This window comes from Pagrus pagrus, assembly GCF_965226575.1.
Source record: "Pagrus pagrus genome assembly, chromosome: 18".
In the NCBI taxonomy this organism is placed as follows: Eukaryota; Metazoa; Chordata; class Actinopteri; order Spariformes; family Sparidae; genus Pagrus; species Pagrus pagrus.
The window spans coordinates 17,955,348-17,971,607 of record NC_140202.1 but is presented as its reverse complement, the minus strand read 5'-3'; the positions used below and the strand labels follow the sequence as shown (position 1 = coordinate 17,971,607).

Below are 16,260 nucleotides of genomic sequence, written 5' to 3'. Positions count from 1 at the left end.
CCTCCTGGTGTCCAACTCTGCACATGCACCATGCTGCACGGTGAAGCTCAAAGATTCAGGAACAAGAAGAAAAACACACTTTTGACTTGAGGAGGGGACTGAATTCTGGAGCCAGATGCTCTGAAGTAAAACTAGAAGTTACTTTTGTCCAGTAGAAATAATGGAAGTATAAAGGGTGTGTGTTTCCCTCTATACGAAGGCGGAGTTTTCTCCCTGGGGTCCTGAGCCAAACTGGTGTTATGTAACGGATACTTCTCATCCTGATGTGGAGTCACCCGAAAGTTTACAGGCGGCGACTCGAGCCCGGCCCGTGAACATGGAATATGCGATCATTTCAGCGGTGCGTCTGCAGATCAGATCAAGCGGATCATTTTTGGAGAAAAGTGGCCTTCAGAGCTGATTTCTAGCCAAAGTACTGCCTCACGACCGTAAAACTAATTGAAAACTGACCTTAAACGCTGCCAAGGATCAAGTCTTTGTTGGTTAATGTTCAACTCTGGCTGCTCTCGGTGCGCCTGGAGAGGAATCTGGAAATGTGAGTTTAGATTTTGAAAGCAGCCAGACGGAGACATGGGCAGCGGTACAAGCCGAGGGAAGAAAGTTGCACCTGCGTGTGTCAGCGAGGTGAACGCGACCAAAACAGCTGCAGCCGGCACCACGGCCAAACAGGACAGCCGTCCCTTCAAGCCTCTCAAAATCCACGCAATTTTACGCAACGCGCGCAACCGTGCGCAGCCGGACTGCCACAGCGAGGGGCACGACTCTGACTTCTCCAGGGAGGACGATGACATCGATGCGGAGCTGGATACGGTCCTTGCGGACGAAGAGGAGCGAGGGGGAGCTGACGTGAAGAAGAATCCTCCGAAGAAGACTGTCATCAGATCCAAAACGTACGGACTGTGTCATTTCAGGCAGGAGGACGAGGAGGACTTGAGCTCGGAGGAGCCACGTGGCTCACACGGCGGAGGGAGAGTTGTAAACAAGAGGAGCAATGATGCTTTCACGCACTTTGAGAAACACACACCTGCGTCCCCCGGTCAGCACAGTGTAAGGACCCTTTTCCTACTATGTCAGAATGACTTTTGGAGAAGAAGAAGTTTTCTAACCAGTTATTATTGATCATTAACATCAGGATGGTTTTTAAAGTATCAATAAATCTGGAGAATTGTTCATTTCTGAAATAAAAACACATCACATTCTTATTTCCTCTCTGTCTCAGTCCTCCTCTCGGGGCTTTCTGACAAGAGGAGCTCTGTTGGAAGCTGTTCCCACACCAGAAAAACAATCGTAAGTAGACAACTGTGATAAATAATTGATTTCCGAGCTCAGTGGAGTAGTAAAAGCCGAGGAGGGCCCAGATCAAATTCACTTTAAGAGATCGAAATACCAACCCATTATTGTCAGGGCAGATCAGATTAGTTAGACGTCTGCAAGCAGGACAGACAAACAAGTGTCTGTTGTTGCTGCTGCTTTGTTGGAGGCGAGTGTGAAAACCAGAAGAACAACCAAGAAAAACATCTCCATAACTTTGTGCGTTGTAATTACTGGAAATGACTCATCTGATTGGTGTTGTTTTGGGGTTGATTTATTTAAAACTGATGCATCTGGTGTGAAAATAACAACATTTGGAGCCTCGCTCATAATCCCTGTTTTTACCACCATGTTGTTGACATACCTCTCTTCCCTCCCCAGGACTTTTGGCAGCTGCCATAGCCCCTCTCTCACAATGCCAGTCATCCTGTACGATGGGTCAGAAGAAGAGCTGATGGACACTATTGAGAGAGAGTTTAGCTGACCCCCAGCTGAGAGAGCCGCTGTCCTTTTCAGCTGGCTTCATGTGAGACAGCAGTTTGCGGGGGAAAAAATGTTGGTGACACACTTTAATTTACAGGTCTGGAAGGTAGGTGGTAATAACTGAGCAACAGTTAGGATTACCTCAAAATTAGCTGAATCGTCCCAACATCACCCCAATTATCTGCTGTTTTCCAAGAAGCAGCATAGTTGTTATTTTCTTTAGTGCATTTACAGGAGACTTCCAACTGGTTTCTGCCCAACATTCAGTCTCACTTCCCCTCAGCAGGCCACTAAATTGAAGCGAGTTGTTGCAGCTTAACATCCAACTAGTTTCCGCCCAACGTATGCAGGTCAGTAAATGTAAGGACATTTTGTAACCATACGTTTTCTAGTGGGGAAATTAGGCATTCACAGCTCACTTCAATTTAGTGGCCTGCTGAAGTAAAGTTAGACAGAAACTAGCTGGAATTTAAAAAGGCATCATCAGCAGAAACCAGTTGGAATCCTTGAAATGTATTAAGGAAATAAACCAGCTTTTTATTACTTGCTTCTTGGAAAATAGCGGAGTATCATTATTAAATCATGTTGAGGTCATTTTTGTGGTAATTTCAAAGCAATGTCAAACATGTTTCTTTGTAATTACCACCTACTTACCATGGAAGTTCCTGACCTGTAAAATGAAGTGTTACCAAAAGTTTAAAAAGAGAAATGGAACCAGGGTTTCTTTCGACAATTTCCTGCTACTCAGGAAGGCTACGTTGTATTTAAGCAGGGGCTCCTGGATAAATCTAACATTGTTTGTGTTGAGCTGAAACCGCTGCACTCCAGGCCTTTGCATTCACCCTAGTCTTATTTACCAACATGCAGCAGTGTAATCGCAGAGTTATAACACCGACTTGAACAGGTGCCAGGAGGTTCTCCTCAGTCAGGTCTGTGTTGTCTGTTATCTGCAGCGGTAAGGTGTCACTGTCACCCCCTCGGCGCTGCCAGTCTCCCACAGAGCGCACACATACTTATTTGTTACCTATTACTTACTTTCCTTTAACTTGTCTGTTAATGGGTATGGGAGAGAACAGCTATTTCTCTGCTTGCTGAAACTCAAAAAAAAAGTAGCAGTAAAGGCACATTCTTGCATTTAATATGCAAACATAACATTTTCCACCAGCAGTTTTGTACGTGCTGCACAGTTATAGTTTTTCTTAAGTGGCAACCCTGCAAAGGTATGAGCTGGGGTTGTTTATTTAAGGTTTCCCTTCCTGACCACAGTTCCTGCACTTCTCCACCCTTATGAAGAAGGAATGTGTGGCAACAGAGACTTTCACTCAGGCTCAGTTTGACTGAACGTTCAGCCACATTCAAGCGTAAAGTCGTGCTGCCACTTAGTGGTGGAACAGAGGAGTAGTTGGTAGAGCTGCAACGATTGGGCTTTGGTAAGTTATGATAAGGATTTTCAATTTCTTTTGACATTTTATAGACTAACCAATTAATTGTGAAACTATTTTGCAGATTAATCGATAATGAAAAGCATAAGTTGCGGTCCTGCTTCTGTGCTTGAACAGTTGTGAATACCGTTTGTATCGACAAACTGCACTTGAAACTGATTAAGCGAAGGGAAATTTCAACCTAAAATGTAGAGGAGGGCTTTTGTAATTTTGTTTTATATTTCAAATTAAAAAAATGCTACATTTCTGATGCTGTCTGAAGTTTCTAAAAGAAACTGGTGTTGTGTGTTTATGGCTTTTACAGCATAGCTTAGTTGACTAATACCTAAGGGCTCTGGGGAATTCCTGTGTTGTGCTGAAAGCCTGTCATTAGTTTATGGTCAGCGGAGCAGAGAGAGGCACCGAGACAAGCCACTCGAGAACGTTCAGGAAGCCACGTCCTTTGGACTGTTGCAGAAAATCCAATGTGGCTCCTTCACAAAGAAATCCACAGTCCAGCGGCATTAAACAACTTTAACAAATCATCCACAGGCTTGTATAGGCAACAGAGGGAGACGGGGAAGGTCTCATTTACAACCCGCTCACATGCTGCCAATAAAAAAGTGATTCATTTATGTAAACTGCTACAAATTGTTACAAAGAGCCCCTTTAAAACACTGGTCTTACCTACAGTATTAATCCACAACAGGCAAAAACTGTTTGAAGTCCCATTTAATCATCACAGGAACAGGTTTGTTTCGTATTTCAGCAGGCAGACTGTACAAAATGAAATGTGCATCCATACTCACATAAAGCACAACACCATAAAATATTTTGCACAATAGAGTTAAAAAATAAATATGCTACCCAACGGTGTGACTGAGATGTACACACTGAAGGGAGTACAGTACGTTTTGTTTTTGGCAATAAAGGCTTTCTTTTAACTAATACTTGTGTTTCTTTGAAGGTCTGTAGAAAGACATCCTCCTCTGTACGGCTGTCAGTAGTTTGGGAGGCAGGAGAGGAAGCTGATTTCCGAGCGCTTCATAGTTGTTCACATTCTTTGCGATGTAATCCTCACAAATCCTGTCGGGGAAAAAAAGTCAATTCTATTTTGGGAATAAGATTACATAAGTAACCTACAAAGAAATAGACCTATTTAACAGCAGACATTTTTACCTGCAATAACAGAAGGAGAGCAGCTGATATTAATATCACTAATGAAAGCTCTGATCAGTAACTCAAAGCTCACATTAACAGAGCTCTGAAACTGACACACATCAACGTAACATAGTCATTATTAATTAATTGCATTTCTTTCAGCTGTGTTTGACAATTCTGTTGTGTAAAGGTCTATTTCTGCTGTAAAAATTATTTTTGCTATTCTTTTTATAACATGATCAAGCTCAAGATTTATCTTAAGTGTCATAACACCCAGGGGCAACAAAACTTTCTCTCTGAAGTAAAATAAAAGACCCTGGAAAAAGAATGTAGAATAAAGAAAAATAGATAAAAGCTAATAAATAAAGCAGAAAACAATAAAGACTAATAAAAGTATAGAAGAGTCTGTGTTTTTACCGGAACAGAGGATAAGGCTGCATCTGGAAGACAAGTGCATCATTGCAGTGACCCTGAAAAGAAATAATGAAAGTTCATAAAGGTACAGTCTTTAATGTACTTCCTTAACCAGTTTTGCATCCCTAACAGTTTTACAGGTCTCTCCACATACGCTGTTATGAGTGGTTTCAAATGAAGAGTGATACAGAGCTACTCAGTTTTATATTGGATGAGTCTTAATTCAATTAAAGGGAATTGTTGGGCCTTAGCAGAGGTATGCACTTTACCGAATCCCATCCTAGTTTGGCCTTGATAATGTGTCATTTTATTTGTATTTTTTTGTGTTGAACTATGAACAAGGACCAAAGCAAGACTGGCAACCACTAATGGGATGCCATTAAAGATTAAAAAACAAGCAATTTCATTCTTTTCAAGTCTGTAAAATTCGATACAGCTTTCTATAGTGTCTCTGTAATACTTACGGTATCGACAAGGAGGATGTAGTCACAACTTCCGCCGAACACAATCACATCAGAGTCTTTGCCTGGACAAGCTGTGTGCCACAACCTTGAAAAGAGGGGAAAATATGTCATTTAAAATCTGCTCACAATTTACAGTAACTCCTGTATGAGCTATTAAATATAAAACCTGTAACTTTTGGTTGTTGCTACCTTGGCTTATTCTTAAAAGGATGCTCAACTTCTCTCCATTTCTTTGTTTCGACATCAAGCAACCACCCATCACCTGATCGAGAAAATGGAAAAGAAATCAATAAAAGAATATTAAGTGACCAAAGCAACAAGGAAAATAACAGTGAAAAGTGGGTAAATATTCTTACTCATTGGTTTGCAGTCTACACTGAGACCTCCAAACACGAACAGGGAGCCGTCCGATACAGCTGTGAGTGTATGCCACGATCGGCCCACTGGAGAGGAGGACACCGGGACTCTGGAAAACACATTTGCACAGTACTGTCAAAGATGAACCTGGTTAAAGATTAGGCCAGCTAAAATATCAGTGGTAGTGTTGAAATAGAAGTTATTTGGGCACACGTACATTTCTGACCATGTCCATGATTCAAGGTCCAGGCAGTGGATGTCACTCGTCCTGGTTTCCTGCATTCAAAAGAAAAAGAACATGACTTACAAAAGGCAAACTCGGATTTGTGTTGCTGAGCTTTTATCTACTTGACGCTACTGAAGACTTCTTCTTGTCCACTTTTGAATGTGGATATACGTGGAGAACAGAGAAGCATGTCGAGCTCTCACCATGACTCTGCCTCCACAAATGTATCCTCTGCATCCAACTGTGGCACTGGCGTGGGCGGCTCTGGGGGCAGGAGGACGGCCCTGCACACAAAAACTGTCACTGTAAAATCATTTGAGGATGTTTGCAACTGTCTTAAACAGATTTCCAATGCTGCTAAAACTTCCCTTTGTTTCCTAAATCACTTATCAGATGTATTCAGTGTATAAAAGCATGGAACAGTCTCGAGCTGACTCACATGGGTCTTTGGTTCACTCCAACCTTCATGCATGGGGTCAAAAACATGAACCTCGTTGTTCCATCCCCAGAAGACGTCCTCTACCTGAGGACAACAACATAGATAAACAGAGGCAAAGAAACATATTTATATTGAGTATTCCTGGTCAGTACCACTGATTTAGTTGTGTCACCAGATGCTGGAATTGCGTACAGAGAAATATGACATATTTATAGTGAATAAAAACATTACCCACGACGCTTCATCTACAATGAAGCTTCTGTTCCTGCTGTCGACATCAGTCAGTAGTTTGTGACCATATCCTCCAAAGTAAACGAGCCTGCAGAACAACAAAGCTTATCACAACTGCAACCATGCAGGTGTAGATTATGGATTTAGTTTGTAATTTATTGAAATACAACATGATAAAAATAGGTATAAAACAAAAAAAACCCCACAGAAACCAAATTCATGGCACACACTAACCACCCTCATAGTCAGTGTCCAGCCCTCCAAATCTGTGTGACCAGCAAGTACTTCATCAAGTTAAAACTACATGTTACCTGCATTTAATTTTGCTGGAAACAGCGTTCACTTAAATTTAAAATATTTCTCGGTGCTTACCTTCCATTGTAAACCCAGCAGGTGAGTTTGTCTCGAGGTGAGGGAGCAGAACTACTTTCATGTATGATCTTCCTCCATGTGTATTTGCCGTCTGTCAGGTTGACACAATAGATCTGTTTGAAGTCAAACACTGATCACTTCTTCATGTCAACTTTGCTCAGTCTAAGCTGTGACCACACTGATGTTTTGTCCCTTCATTCATACTTGTTAACTGTCAGCCAATGAGGAATGTCCTTTAAACTTATGATCAGTGTGCCCACAGCCTTACTGAAGATTTTACACATATATTGATAACAAAACACTTATTTAACCACATAAAATTATATCAATAAACCATGTAGTTCATGTGAAGTAAACCATAGTTACGGTGTCATTAGCTGTCAGTTATGAGCCTCACCTGATTGGTCTGTCCGTTGTCATCACAACCTCCGAATATGTACATGTGTCCATTCAGGGAGCTGCCGCAGGTCCCAGACATAGAGGGAGGGACCTCCCCAGTCATGTGAAACACTTGCCTTCAAATAAACCAAACAAACAAAAAAGAAAGTTAAAAAATGTGACAGTGCTCGACTGTGTCAAAAAAGTAGAAAAAAATCTCCAGAACACTGGAGAGAAATTTAGATTATGAGAAAACATGCATTATGATTCTTTGTAATTGTAATTTGTTTAATATTCTTACCATACACCCCGTTCTAAGTCATATACCCAGATTTCATCATTGGGTAGGAAAACTTCATCGTCAGCAATTGACTGTAGAGAGTACAACATGTCTATTACTATTCTTACCGTTCTTTTCAAGCCACTTTCGTTTCCATTCAAATACATCTCACAACTTGTACTTTGCTTTTGTACTCATTTGTACTTCGCTACAGTTACAAAGAGCTCATAAAATATACGTGTTAGCTCACTATAAATTAAACTACCCAACAGTTTGTGGAAGTCCAGCTGAAACAATTAGTCGACTGACAAGAAATCTTTGGCGATCCATAATGAAAATAATCATTAGCTGACAAAATAGTTAAAAGTAAGCTCCACCTCAAACAACTACAATAGTAAAAGCTTGCAATTACATTAATGAATGAGTAGTAATAATACTCAAATGATTATTATTTAATAACATCCATAAACAATATGTATGTGAGTGTTTTTACTTTTAATTTTTTACTTGAATAAGAGTTTCACTGCAGGTTTTTCACAGTCTGGTATCAGTACTTTTACTTAAGTACTGAGTGTTTCCCAGTGAATGACATAGAAACTGGCCTAAAGTGGAAAACTGGTTTGGTAATGTGTTTGTTTTTCTCACCATGTAACCTCCCCACTGTGACAGTTAAAGGTTCTACATTTAAAATGTTAGAGTAAATTTAACATTTTAAACATCTGAAATATTCAGGTCAAGTGCAGAAGTATTATCTGCTGAATGTACATGAAGCATGCAAATTAAAAGGTCATGTTATGCTAATTTTAGAGTGTTACTGTGTACTACACTGGTCCCTAGTTTCAAGACAATAGAGTATTAAATATTAGTGAAATATACATGTAAGTACTTAAGGAATTAAATGCAAAAAGCACTGTTTTTCCATGTAACTCTTAAAACACTTTATATTTAACACTTTATTGTCCTAAACTAGGCCCCGTGTGTGACCCTGACACAGCAAAACCACTGGTTGTTACTGTTTTTTCTACTGTACCCTAAATTTCAAACAATTTCCTTTGGGATTAATAAAGTTTTATCTTATCTTAAGCAGCATCTTATTGCTGTAGCTGGTGGAGGTGTAATTCATTTTAACCAATACAGTATTTACTTTTAGGCAGTCTTATCTAATATTTCACATGATGATCATATGTTTTGCGGACAGAAGATAATAATTATTGTCAGATGAATATAGTTGAATAAATAGGGGTGCATGAAATGTAAAGCAGAAACTGGAAAGGCTGCTTGTGTAATGTTGTTTTGGTGAACTTGCTGGTTTCCCTCACCATGTAACCTCCCCACACATACAGCAGGTTGTCCTCCACCACAGCCGTGTGTCCGCTCCTCTCCCGGGCCACCAGCTCCGAGCAGTGCCTCTCAAAGGCTGGGTCCATGCCTGGCTGCTATTAATAGAAAAGGAAGACGTGTCTTCGAGCCTGAAATTGTCAGATTTATCTGAGAAATGTCACCTTCAGTGCATTCCCAGCTGTAGCTGCACTTAAATTGTGAGGCAAGTTAACACACACATGCGAGAAGAGCTAACACAGAAGGAGACTCGTGTTGTTGTTCTCGGTTTAAGGTCAAAATGAGGGAATTATAAGGTGTTTTTACAACATTACGAGGCTACGTAACGTTACACTCCGAGTGCTAACGTTAGTAAAGGCAGGTGAAACAAATACAACACGTTAATATTTCAAACACATGTTTCACAAACACTTTTAATCATACTCACATGTGACAGAGTCCTTTTATGATGTCGTATGTTTTCTTCTCATGTTGTGAAGCTCAGAGGACGACAACAATGTCTCGGTCCAGCCCCATAAACAATATAGCCACAGAGTAACATGCAACTTCCGGTGCTGTTCTCTCGTCAAAATAAAACATCCGGTCAACACCATGTAAAAAGGACCCGGAAGTCATAGATATGAATAGTACTGGGGTAAAAGGCTTTAAAATATCTGATATTAAATGTGCTTAAGTACAGAAGCCAAAAAGTACGGAAGCCCTAAAGAGCCATGCATTCATACATTTTATTTCCTCTGTTTTTCCGTGATAACGAGTTAATGTCATTTGTTTTCTCGAGATCTCAAGTTATTATCTCGAAATAACAACTGCCGTTTTCCCGAGATAAAGGGATAATTTTCTCAAGATCTCGAGATAACAAAACTTTGTTTTCCCGAGATAACGATATAATTAATTTGAGATCTTGAGAAAACAAAACGATAGTGTAGTATATTAAATCATTGCAGGAAACATCATTCAGTGTAGCAATGTCAGAGGAGCAGGAGCATATCGATCACCGCATCACATATCTTTTCAATCAAGGCCTGACATAGGCTGAAATAGATTATGCCTTGCTATTACAGATAATAGTGTGCGTCTAAAAAGACGTCAGCAAGGCTTCAGCTAAATCGGCGGTGCAATCTAAGTGAGCCTGATGTCGTCGTTAACTACATAGTTGACCAGCTACGAGGTCCCGGGCGTCTCCATAATCTCAGGCCTATCATATCACAGTCATTATCTCGAGATCTCGAATTAATTATATCGTTATCTCGGGAAAACAAAGTTTTGTTATCTCGAGAAAATTATCCCGTTATAACGAGTTAATTTCATTTGTTTTCTCGAGATCTCGTATTATTATCTCGAAATAACAACTGCCGTTTTCCCGAGATAACGGGATAATTTTCTCAAGATCTCGAGATAACAAAACTTTGTTTTCCCGAGATAACGATATAATTACTTTGAGATCTTGAGAAAACAAAACGATAGTGTAGTATATTAAATCATTGCAGGAAACATCATTCAGTGTAGCAATGTCAGAGGAGCAGGAGCATATCGATCACCATGTCACATATCAGCTGACCAGCTACAGGTCCCGGGCGTCTCCATAATCTCAGGCCTATCATATCACAGTCATTATCTCGAGATCTCGAATTAACTATATCGTTATCTCGGGAAAACAAAGTTTCGTTATCTTGAGATCTCGAGAAAATTATCCCATTATCTCAGGAAAACGGCAGTTGTTATTTCGAGATAACTCGAAATCTCGAATCATCGTTACATTGCATCACTGCTTATTATAAATTCATTATATAATTAAAACAGATAAGATGTATAACATAACCATGCCATTATGAAGTGATCCAATAACTTTTATTAATGTATGAAATTATAATATGTATTAGGCAACATATTCAATCCTGCTTGCCCTCATATGGAAGCCGTAAACAGTCAGTGGTCAAACATATTATTTCTTCTTTTTTCCCGTGATAACAAGTTAAATTTTATTTGTGTTCCTGAGATCACAAGTTACTTATGTCATTGTCACGTAACGACAAATATTTCCACGGGAAAACGGGATAATTGAATACAATTGCAAAAAAAACCAACAATTGCCATTCCACACCAGTATGTAAATAACAATGTTTATGATGATGCTTTGCACTTGGAATTTAAGAAGTTCGTTGAACTAATGCTGCTTCGTTGAAGGCCTGTCCAAAGACATCTTCCTCTGCACTGCTGTCAGTAGTTTAGGAGGTAGGAGAGGGAGCCGATTCCTCAGCACTTCATAGTTCTTCAAGTTCTTTGCAACGTAATCCCCACAAATCCTGTAAGAGGAAAAAGTCTGTTATCTTTTTATTGCTAATTTGGGTAAAGATATTTATACGATATACTGTGAAAGAACAAGTTTCACCTGAATAGAGGATATGGCTGCATCTGAAAAATGAGTGTATCATTGCAGTGTTCCTGAAGAGAAACGAACATGTCAAGAGCTTTGAACAAACAGCAGCTCTCAGGAGAGAAATCATTTCCAATATTTTTTTGTATTCAATTTATAAAGGTGTGGAAAGTTTTTTTAATCTAAAATTGATGGGGGTTCATAATTCCCTTTAGTACATGTTTCTTTAGTGTCTCTCTGCGATACCTACTGTGAGGATACCAAACATGTATTCAGAACTTCCACCAAACACAAACGCATCGGCGTCTCTGCTGACACATGCTGTGTGACACACCCTTAAACGGGAAACAGACGCAGAACTTAGTGCAAACAATTAAACGTTGTCACACAAGTTTAAATATTACAAAAAATGTATTCAATATCTGCATATATTCATGCTTTTATACCTTGGTTTATCCGTAAAGGGATGCTCGACTTCTCTCCATTCCTTCATTTCAACATCAAACAACCACCCATCACCTGATGGAAGAAAATATGTTTTAACGAAAGAAACATTTCAAGAGGTAAATGAATATATCAGTGGGTACATTTTCTTACTCATTGGTTTGCAGTCTACACTGAGACCTCCAAACAGGAACAAGGAGCTGTCTGATACTGCTGTGAGTGTATGCCACGATCTGCCCACTGGAGAGGAGGACACTGGGATTCTGGAAAACATATTGTGCACAGTACTGTCAAAGACAAACCTCCCAAAATCTTAAATAATAAAGGTAATATTGACAGAGCATATTTGTAGCTTACGATACATAAATCTGGCACAGAATGATCTAATGTGAATAGGTAGTACTGACATAATACTGTTGGTACCCCATGAAGCACTACAGTAAGTGTCCTTCGTGGAAACAACATCCAAAATGAAGCAGAAGTTGGTCACTTGCAGCCCCTATCAGCTGGTTAACAGGAGTGAGGTGTCAGCAGATGTTGGTGGTATAAAGCCGAGCAGTCAATAAAAAAGGGTTTTCAAAAACTGGGAATCAACAAAACCACAAATGGTCCTTGAGCGAACAGTCATAAATGTGCACAAAAAATATTAGGCTGATGAAGTGCTGTGCAAGATTAGCCACAGACAGATACACGCACATACATTTCTGACCACGTCCATGACTCAAGGTTCAGGCAGTGAATGTCACTCATCCTGGTTTCCTGCATTTAAAAAAAAGGGGGAGGTCAGGTTACAAATGACAGACTCTGACTCATGTTACTGTGCTTCTGGTCACATTTGAAAGCATATAGAGATCTCACCATGACTCTGCCTCCGTAAACATAGCCTCTACAACCAAGTGTGGCGCTGGCGTGCACCGCCCGGGGGCTTGGAGCCTGTCCCTGCAGACAGAAACCGTCACTACAAAAGTCTTTAGAGATGTTACAAATATTATTCACATTGTTCTTATTCCAAAACTTATGGATAAATATCAATAACCTGAATCTCTGCATTGTATTCAGTGTATAAGGGTTCACTCACATGGGTCTTTGGTTCACTCCAACTGGCGTGCGTGGGGTCAAATATATGAACCTCGTTGTTCCATCCAAAGGCGACATTTCCTGACTAAAAAAGAACAAAAAAAAACCACCAGGATGATGACAGAATGCTGATGTCTTTTAAGGGAGACATAAAATGCTCATTTTCAGGTTCATAATTTGATTTATGTATAGGTTTACATGCTTTAATACTCGAAAAACCACATCAGTTTTCTCATACTGTCCAGCTGCAGCACTGTATTCCCCCTCTGTCGGTAACACTCTGTATTAGCTCCTGTCTCTTTAAGGCACCCGGCCCGGATACCCAGTGTCCTCGGATTGGTCCACTGACATCCACCACTAACACCAGAGCAGCTGTGCAAAATAAATTCTTATGTGCCAAGCTAGCCACCAGGCATAATGATCATGCAAATGTGTAACTCTGTGTCATAGTGTGATGTCACAAAGTCGACGAGGCATTTCAGGAACTGTGTTCTGTGGGTGAGAGGAGCCTCTGCTGGTGCAGCAGTATTATTGGTGCCCTGGTGTAGACCTGAAATGGATTAGTAATCTGAAAAATACATTACCGATGAATTTTTAATGAAGCTTTCATTCCGGCTTCCGACATCTTCAACTTTTCTGTAACCATAACCTCCAAAGTAGATGACCCTGGGGAATGTTGAAAGAACATTTACTGTATTTGGCACCATGCAAGTACAGATTGTGGAACAAAATCATCGAACAGCAGCTGTTTTTGTTGCAGCTGTTTTTTTTCTTGTGTTATGCCTTTACTTGACGGCAGAGACAGACAGGGGGTTGGTGGGGTGGGTAAGATGCAACAAAAAGCCCTGGCAGGAATCTGTCTGGGAACGGGTTGCATGTGCGTTAGACCAACAGGTGAAGTTTCGTCATTGCAACTCCAAATAGTAATACAACCCAGAAATAAAAAATGCTAACAGGAACATGAGCAATAGTTGGTCACTCTTGACACAGAGTAAAGACAGGGTGTTTAGGCCCTTGAGCTGGGGATCTGGGGTTCCAGGCTTTGCAAATATAGGTTGTATTTTACTAAAACAAAGACATTATGGATGCAGAGTGTATGATTCTAGAAACAGTGTCAGTTTACTTATACAGAGTCTACATCATCATAACTCACCTTCCACTCCAAACCCAGCAGGACAATGCCTCTCGAGGTGAGGGAGCTGAACCGCTCTCATGTATGATCTTTGTCGACGTGTATTTACCGTCTGACAGGTTGACACAATAGATCTGTGTGAAGTCAAACACTGGTCACTTCTTCATGTCAACTTCTGATCAGTCTTAGCTAACATGCAGTTTATGTGAAATAAACTGCATCAGCTTTCAGCCTCACCTGATTGGTCAGTCCACTGTTATCATTGCCTCCAAATATGTACATGTGTCCATTCAGGGAACAGCCGCAGGTATCTGACATAGGGGGAGGGACTTCACCTGTCATGTGTTTCACTTCCCTTCAGAAAAACAGTTAGAAAATGTGGATGAACTACTCAAAGTCACTCATGTCATGAGAGATTTTGCAACAACAGACAGCAGAAAGCTCCAGGCAAATGCTCAGATAATTGTGGCATGACTCGACTGTGTTGAACAAGTGGAATGCAAATCAAGATACAACATGTTCAAAACAAATTGCATGCATTACTTTCTTTGTTTTGACCACAAACATTAGTATAAGTATCAGTATTCTCACCATACACCTCGTTCTATGTCATATACCCAGATTTCATCATTGGGTAGGAAAACGTCATCATCAGGAACTGACTGTAGAGAATACAACACGTCTATTACCATGACATAAATACATGTAATACCAATACTGTATATCTAGAGAGTGCCAATGCTGTGGAAATATGTAATTAATAGGAAACAAAACAATGCAAAAGCATGTGAATACAATTCTGAAAATGCGCAAATCTAAACTTTTCAGGAAGGTTTCCAAAGGCCAGCAATAACTTTACACTTATTTCATGTGTAAAATATTATTTTTTTTTACGTAATGTAAATCTAAAGAATATTAGCACACAAACTAGTGGTTTTCTCAGCTTTATTTATTTAATTAAAGTAGATATTACATATATTTATTTTATAATGTGTGTATGTATGGCTACTGTGTAAATGCTGGTGGAAGAACGAGACAAAAGTAGTCATACCACACTGTAAATTGGAGTACATTTTAAATTTTAAAAGTTTGAAATATTCAAGTAAATGCAGAAGTATTATCTGCTGAATGTACATAAAGCATGCAAAGTAAAAGTACATGTAACGCACAATGGCTCATTTCAGAGTGTTATGTTACACTGCTCCCAGTTTAAGACAATAGAGTATTAATTATTAGTGAAATATACAAAATATGAAGATTTAAAGAACCAAGTGCAAAAAGCACTGTTTTTTTGCACGTAACATGTAATTTCTGGATATAAAGTGTGAACCAGTGTGTGACCCTGACCTATTTCTGATGTATCATTAGTAATGCACTAATATATAGTTGAACAGCATCTTATTGCTGTGGCTGGTGGAGGTGTAATTCATTTTAACCAATGTACAGTATTTACTTTTAGGCAGTTTTATCTAATATTTCACATGATGATCATATGTTTTGCGGAGAGAAGATAAGAAATGTTGTCAGATAAGTATAGTTGAATTAATAGTGCAGTAGTCCCCTGAAATGTGGGAAATGTAAAGCAGAAACTGGCCCTTGAGCAAACTGGAAATCTGGTAGTGTAATGTTTGTTGGTGAACATGCTGGTTTCCCTCACCATGTAACCTCCCCACACATACAGCAGGTTGTCCTCCACCACAGCCGTGTGTCCGCTCCTCTCCTGGGCCACCAGCTCCGAGCAGTGCCTCTCAAAGGCTGGGTCCATGCCTGGCTGCTTTTAATAACAAATGATGTCAGAAATGCGGAAATGTTTTCAACAAGTCTTTCATCCAAAACACCTTCAAATATACTCACTGGTTACAGTACACTTTTAGATGTTGTTTATTTCTGTCTCATGTTGTGAACACCAAAACAAGGCAGACAGAAATGTGTCGTTTCAGCCCCATGAGCGAATCATCTACGTATTAAAGCACAACTTCCGGTCCTTTTGTCCTGTCAAAATAAAATTCCCATTGAAGACAGTATGGAGTCCAAAGTGCGTTTTATTTCATTAAAATTAATCAATAACCCATCATTAAAATGATTACATAAACGCAACAAATACAATACATAACACAACCATGACATTTGAACTTTTATTTAGTGTTACAAAATGGCATCGAGAAACAAAACAGTCACTGGGAAAAATGTAAAAACATAATATCAAGAACAATGGTGATGGTATTCAATACATACATCTTTAATTTCACAATGTTATATATATTATCATTGTTCATTTATAGAATCATTTTTTTAATACTGTCTTGTGCATTGCCACTGCATCAGTGTCATACATTCTTTATGTGCCAAATGAGCAAG

The 16,260-nt window shown here is 39.6% G+C and overlaps 2 protein-coding genes across 2 annotated transcripts; one reads left to right on the top strand and one right to left on the bottom strand.

Moving 5' to 3' along the window:
• The first annotated feature begins 281 nt into the window (after window positions 1-281).
• Window positions 282-3,799, top strand: LOC311274200 (uncharacterized protein). Its single transcript, XM_084381683.1, has 3 exons — window positions 282-1,047; window positions 1,220-1,287; window positions 1,693-3,799. Exons 1-3 carry the CDS (start codon window positions 571-573, stop codon window positions 1,793-1,795), a joined length of 648 nt encoding a protein of 215 aa, XP_084237809.1. The 5' UTR covers window positions 282-570; the 3' UTR covers window positions 1,796-3,799.
• Window positions 3,800-3,930: 131 nt separating this feature from the next.
• On the bottom strand, window positions 3,931-15,846 carry LOC311274057 (uncharacterized protein). The gene is made up of 29 exons (XM_084381474.1): window positions 15,757-15,846; window positions 15,560-15,676; window positions 14,494-14,564; window positions 14,140-14,257; window positions 13,924-14,036; window positions 13,355-13,436; window positions 12,772-12,855; window positions 12,552-12,632; window positions 12,394-12,452; window positions 11,847-11,956; window positions 11,696-11,768; window positions 11,500-11,584; window positions 11,265-11,317; window positions 11,041-11,178; window positions 9,506-9,543; window positions 9,303-9,337; window positions 8,857-8,973; window positions 7,559-7,629; window positions 7,277-7,394; window positions 6,880-6,992; window positions 6,508-6,595; window positions 6,277-6,360; window positions 6,041-6,121; window positions 5,829-5,887; window positions 5,611-5,720; window positions 5,444-5,516; window positions 5,255-5,339; window positions 4,794-4,846; window positions 3,931-4,301 (listed from the first exon to the last, which is right to left on the bottom strand). Exons 2-29 carry the CDS (start codon window positions 15,665-15,667, stop codon window positions 4,160-4,162), a joined length of 2,442 nt encoding a protein of 813 aa, XP_084237600.1. The 5' UTR covers window positions 15,668-15,676; window positions 15,757-15,846; the 3' UTR covers window positions 3,931-4,159.
• Window positions 15,847-16,260: the final 414 nt, after the last annotated feature.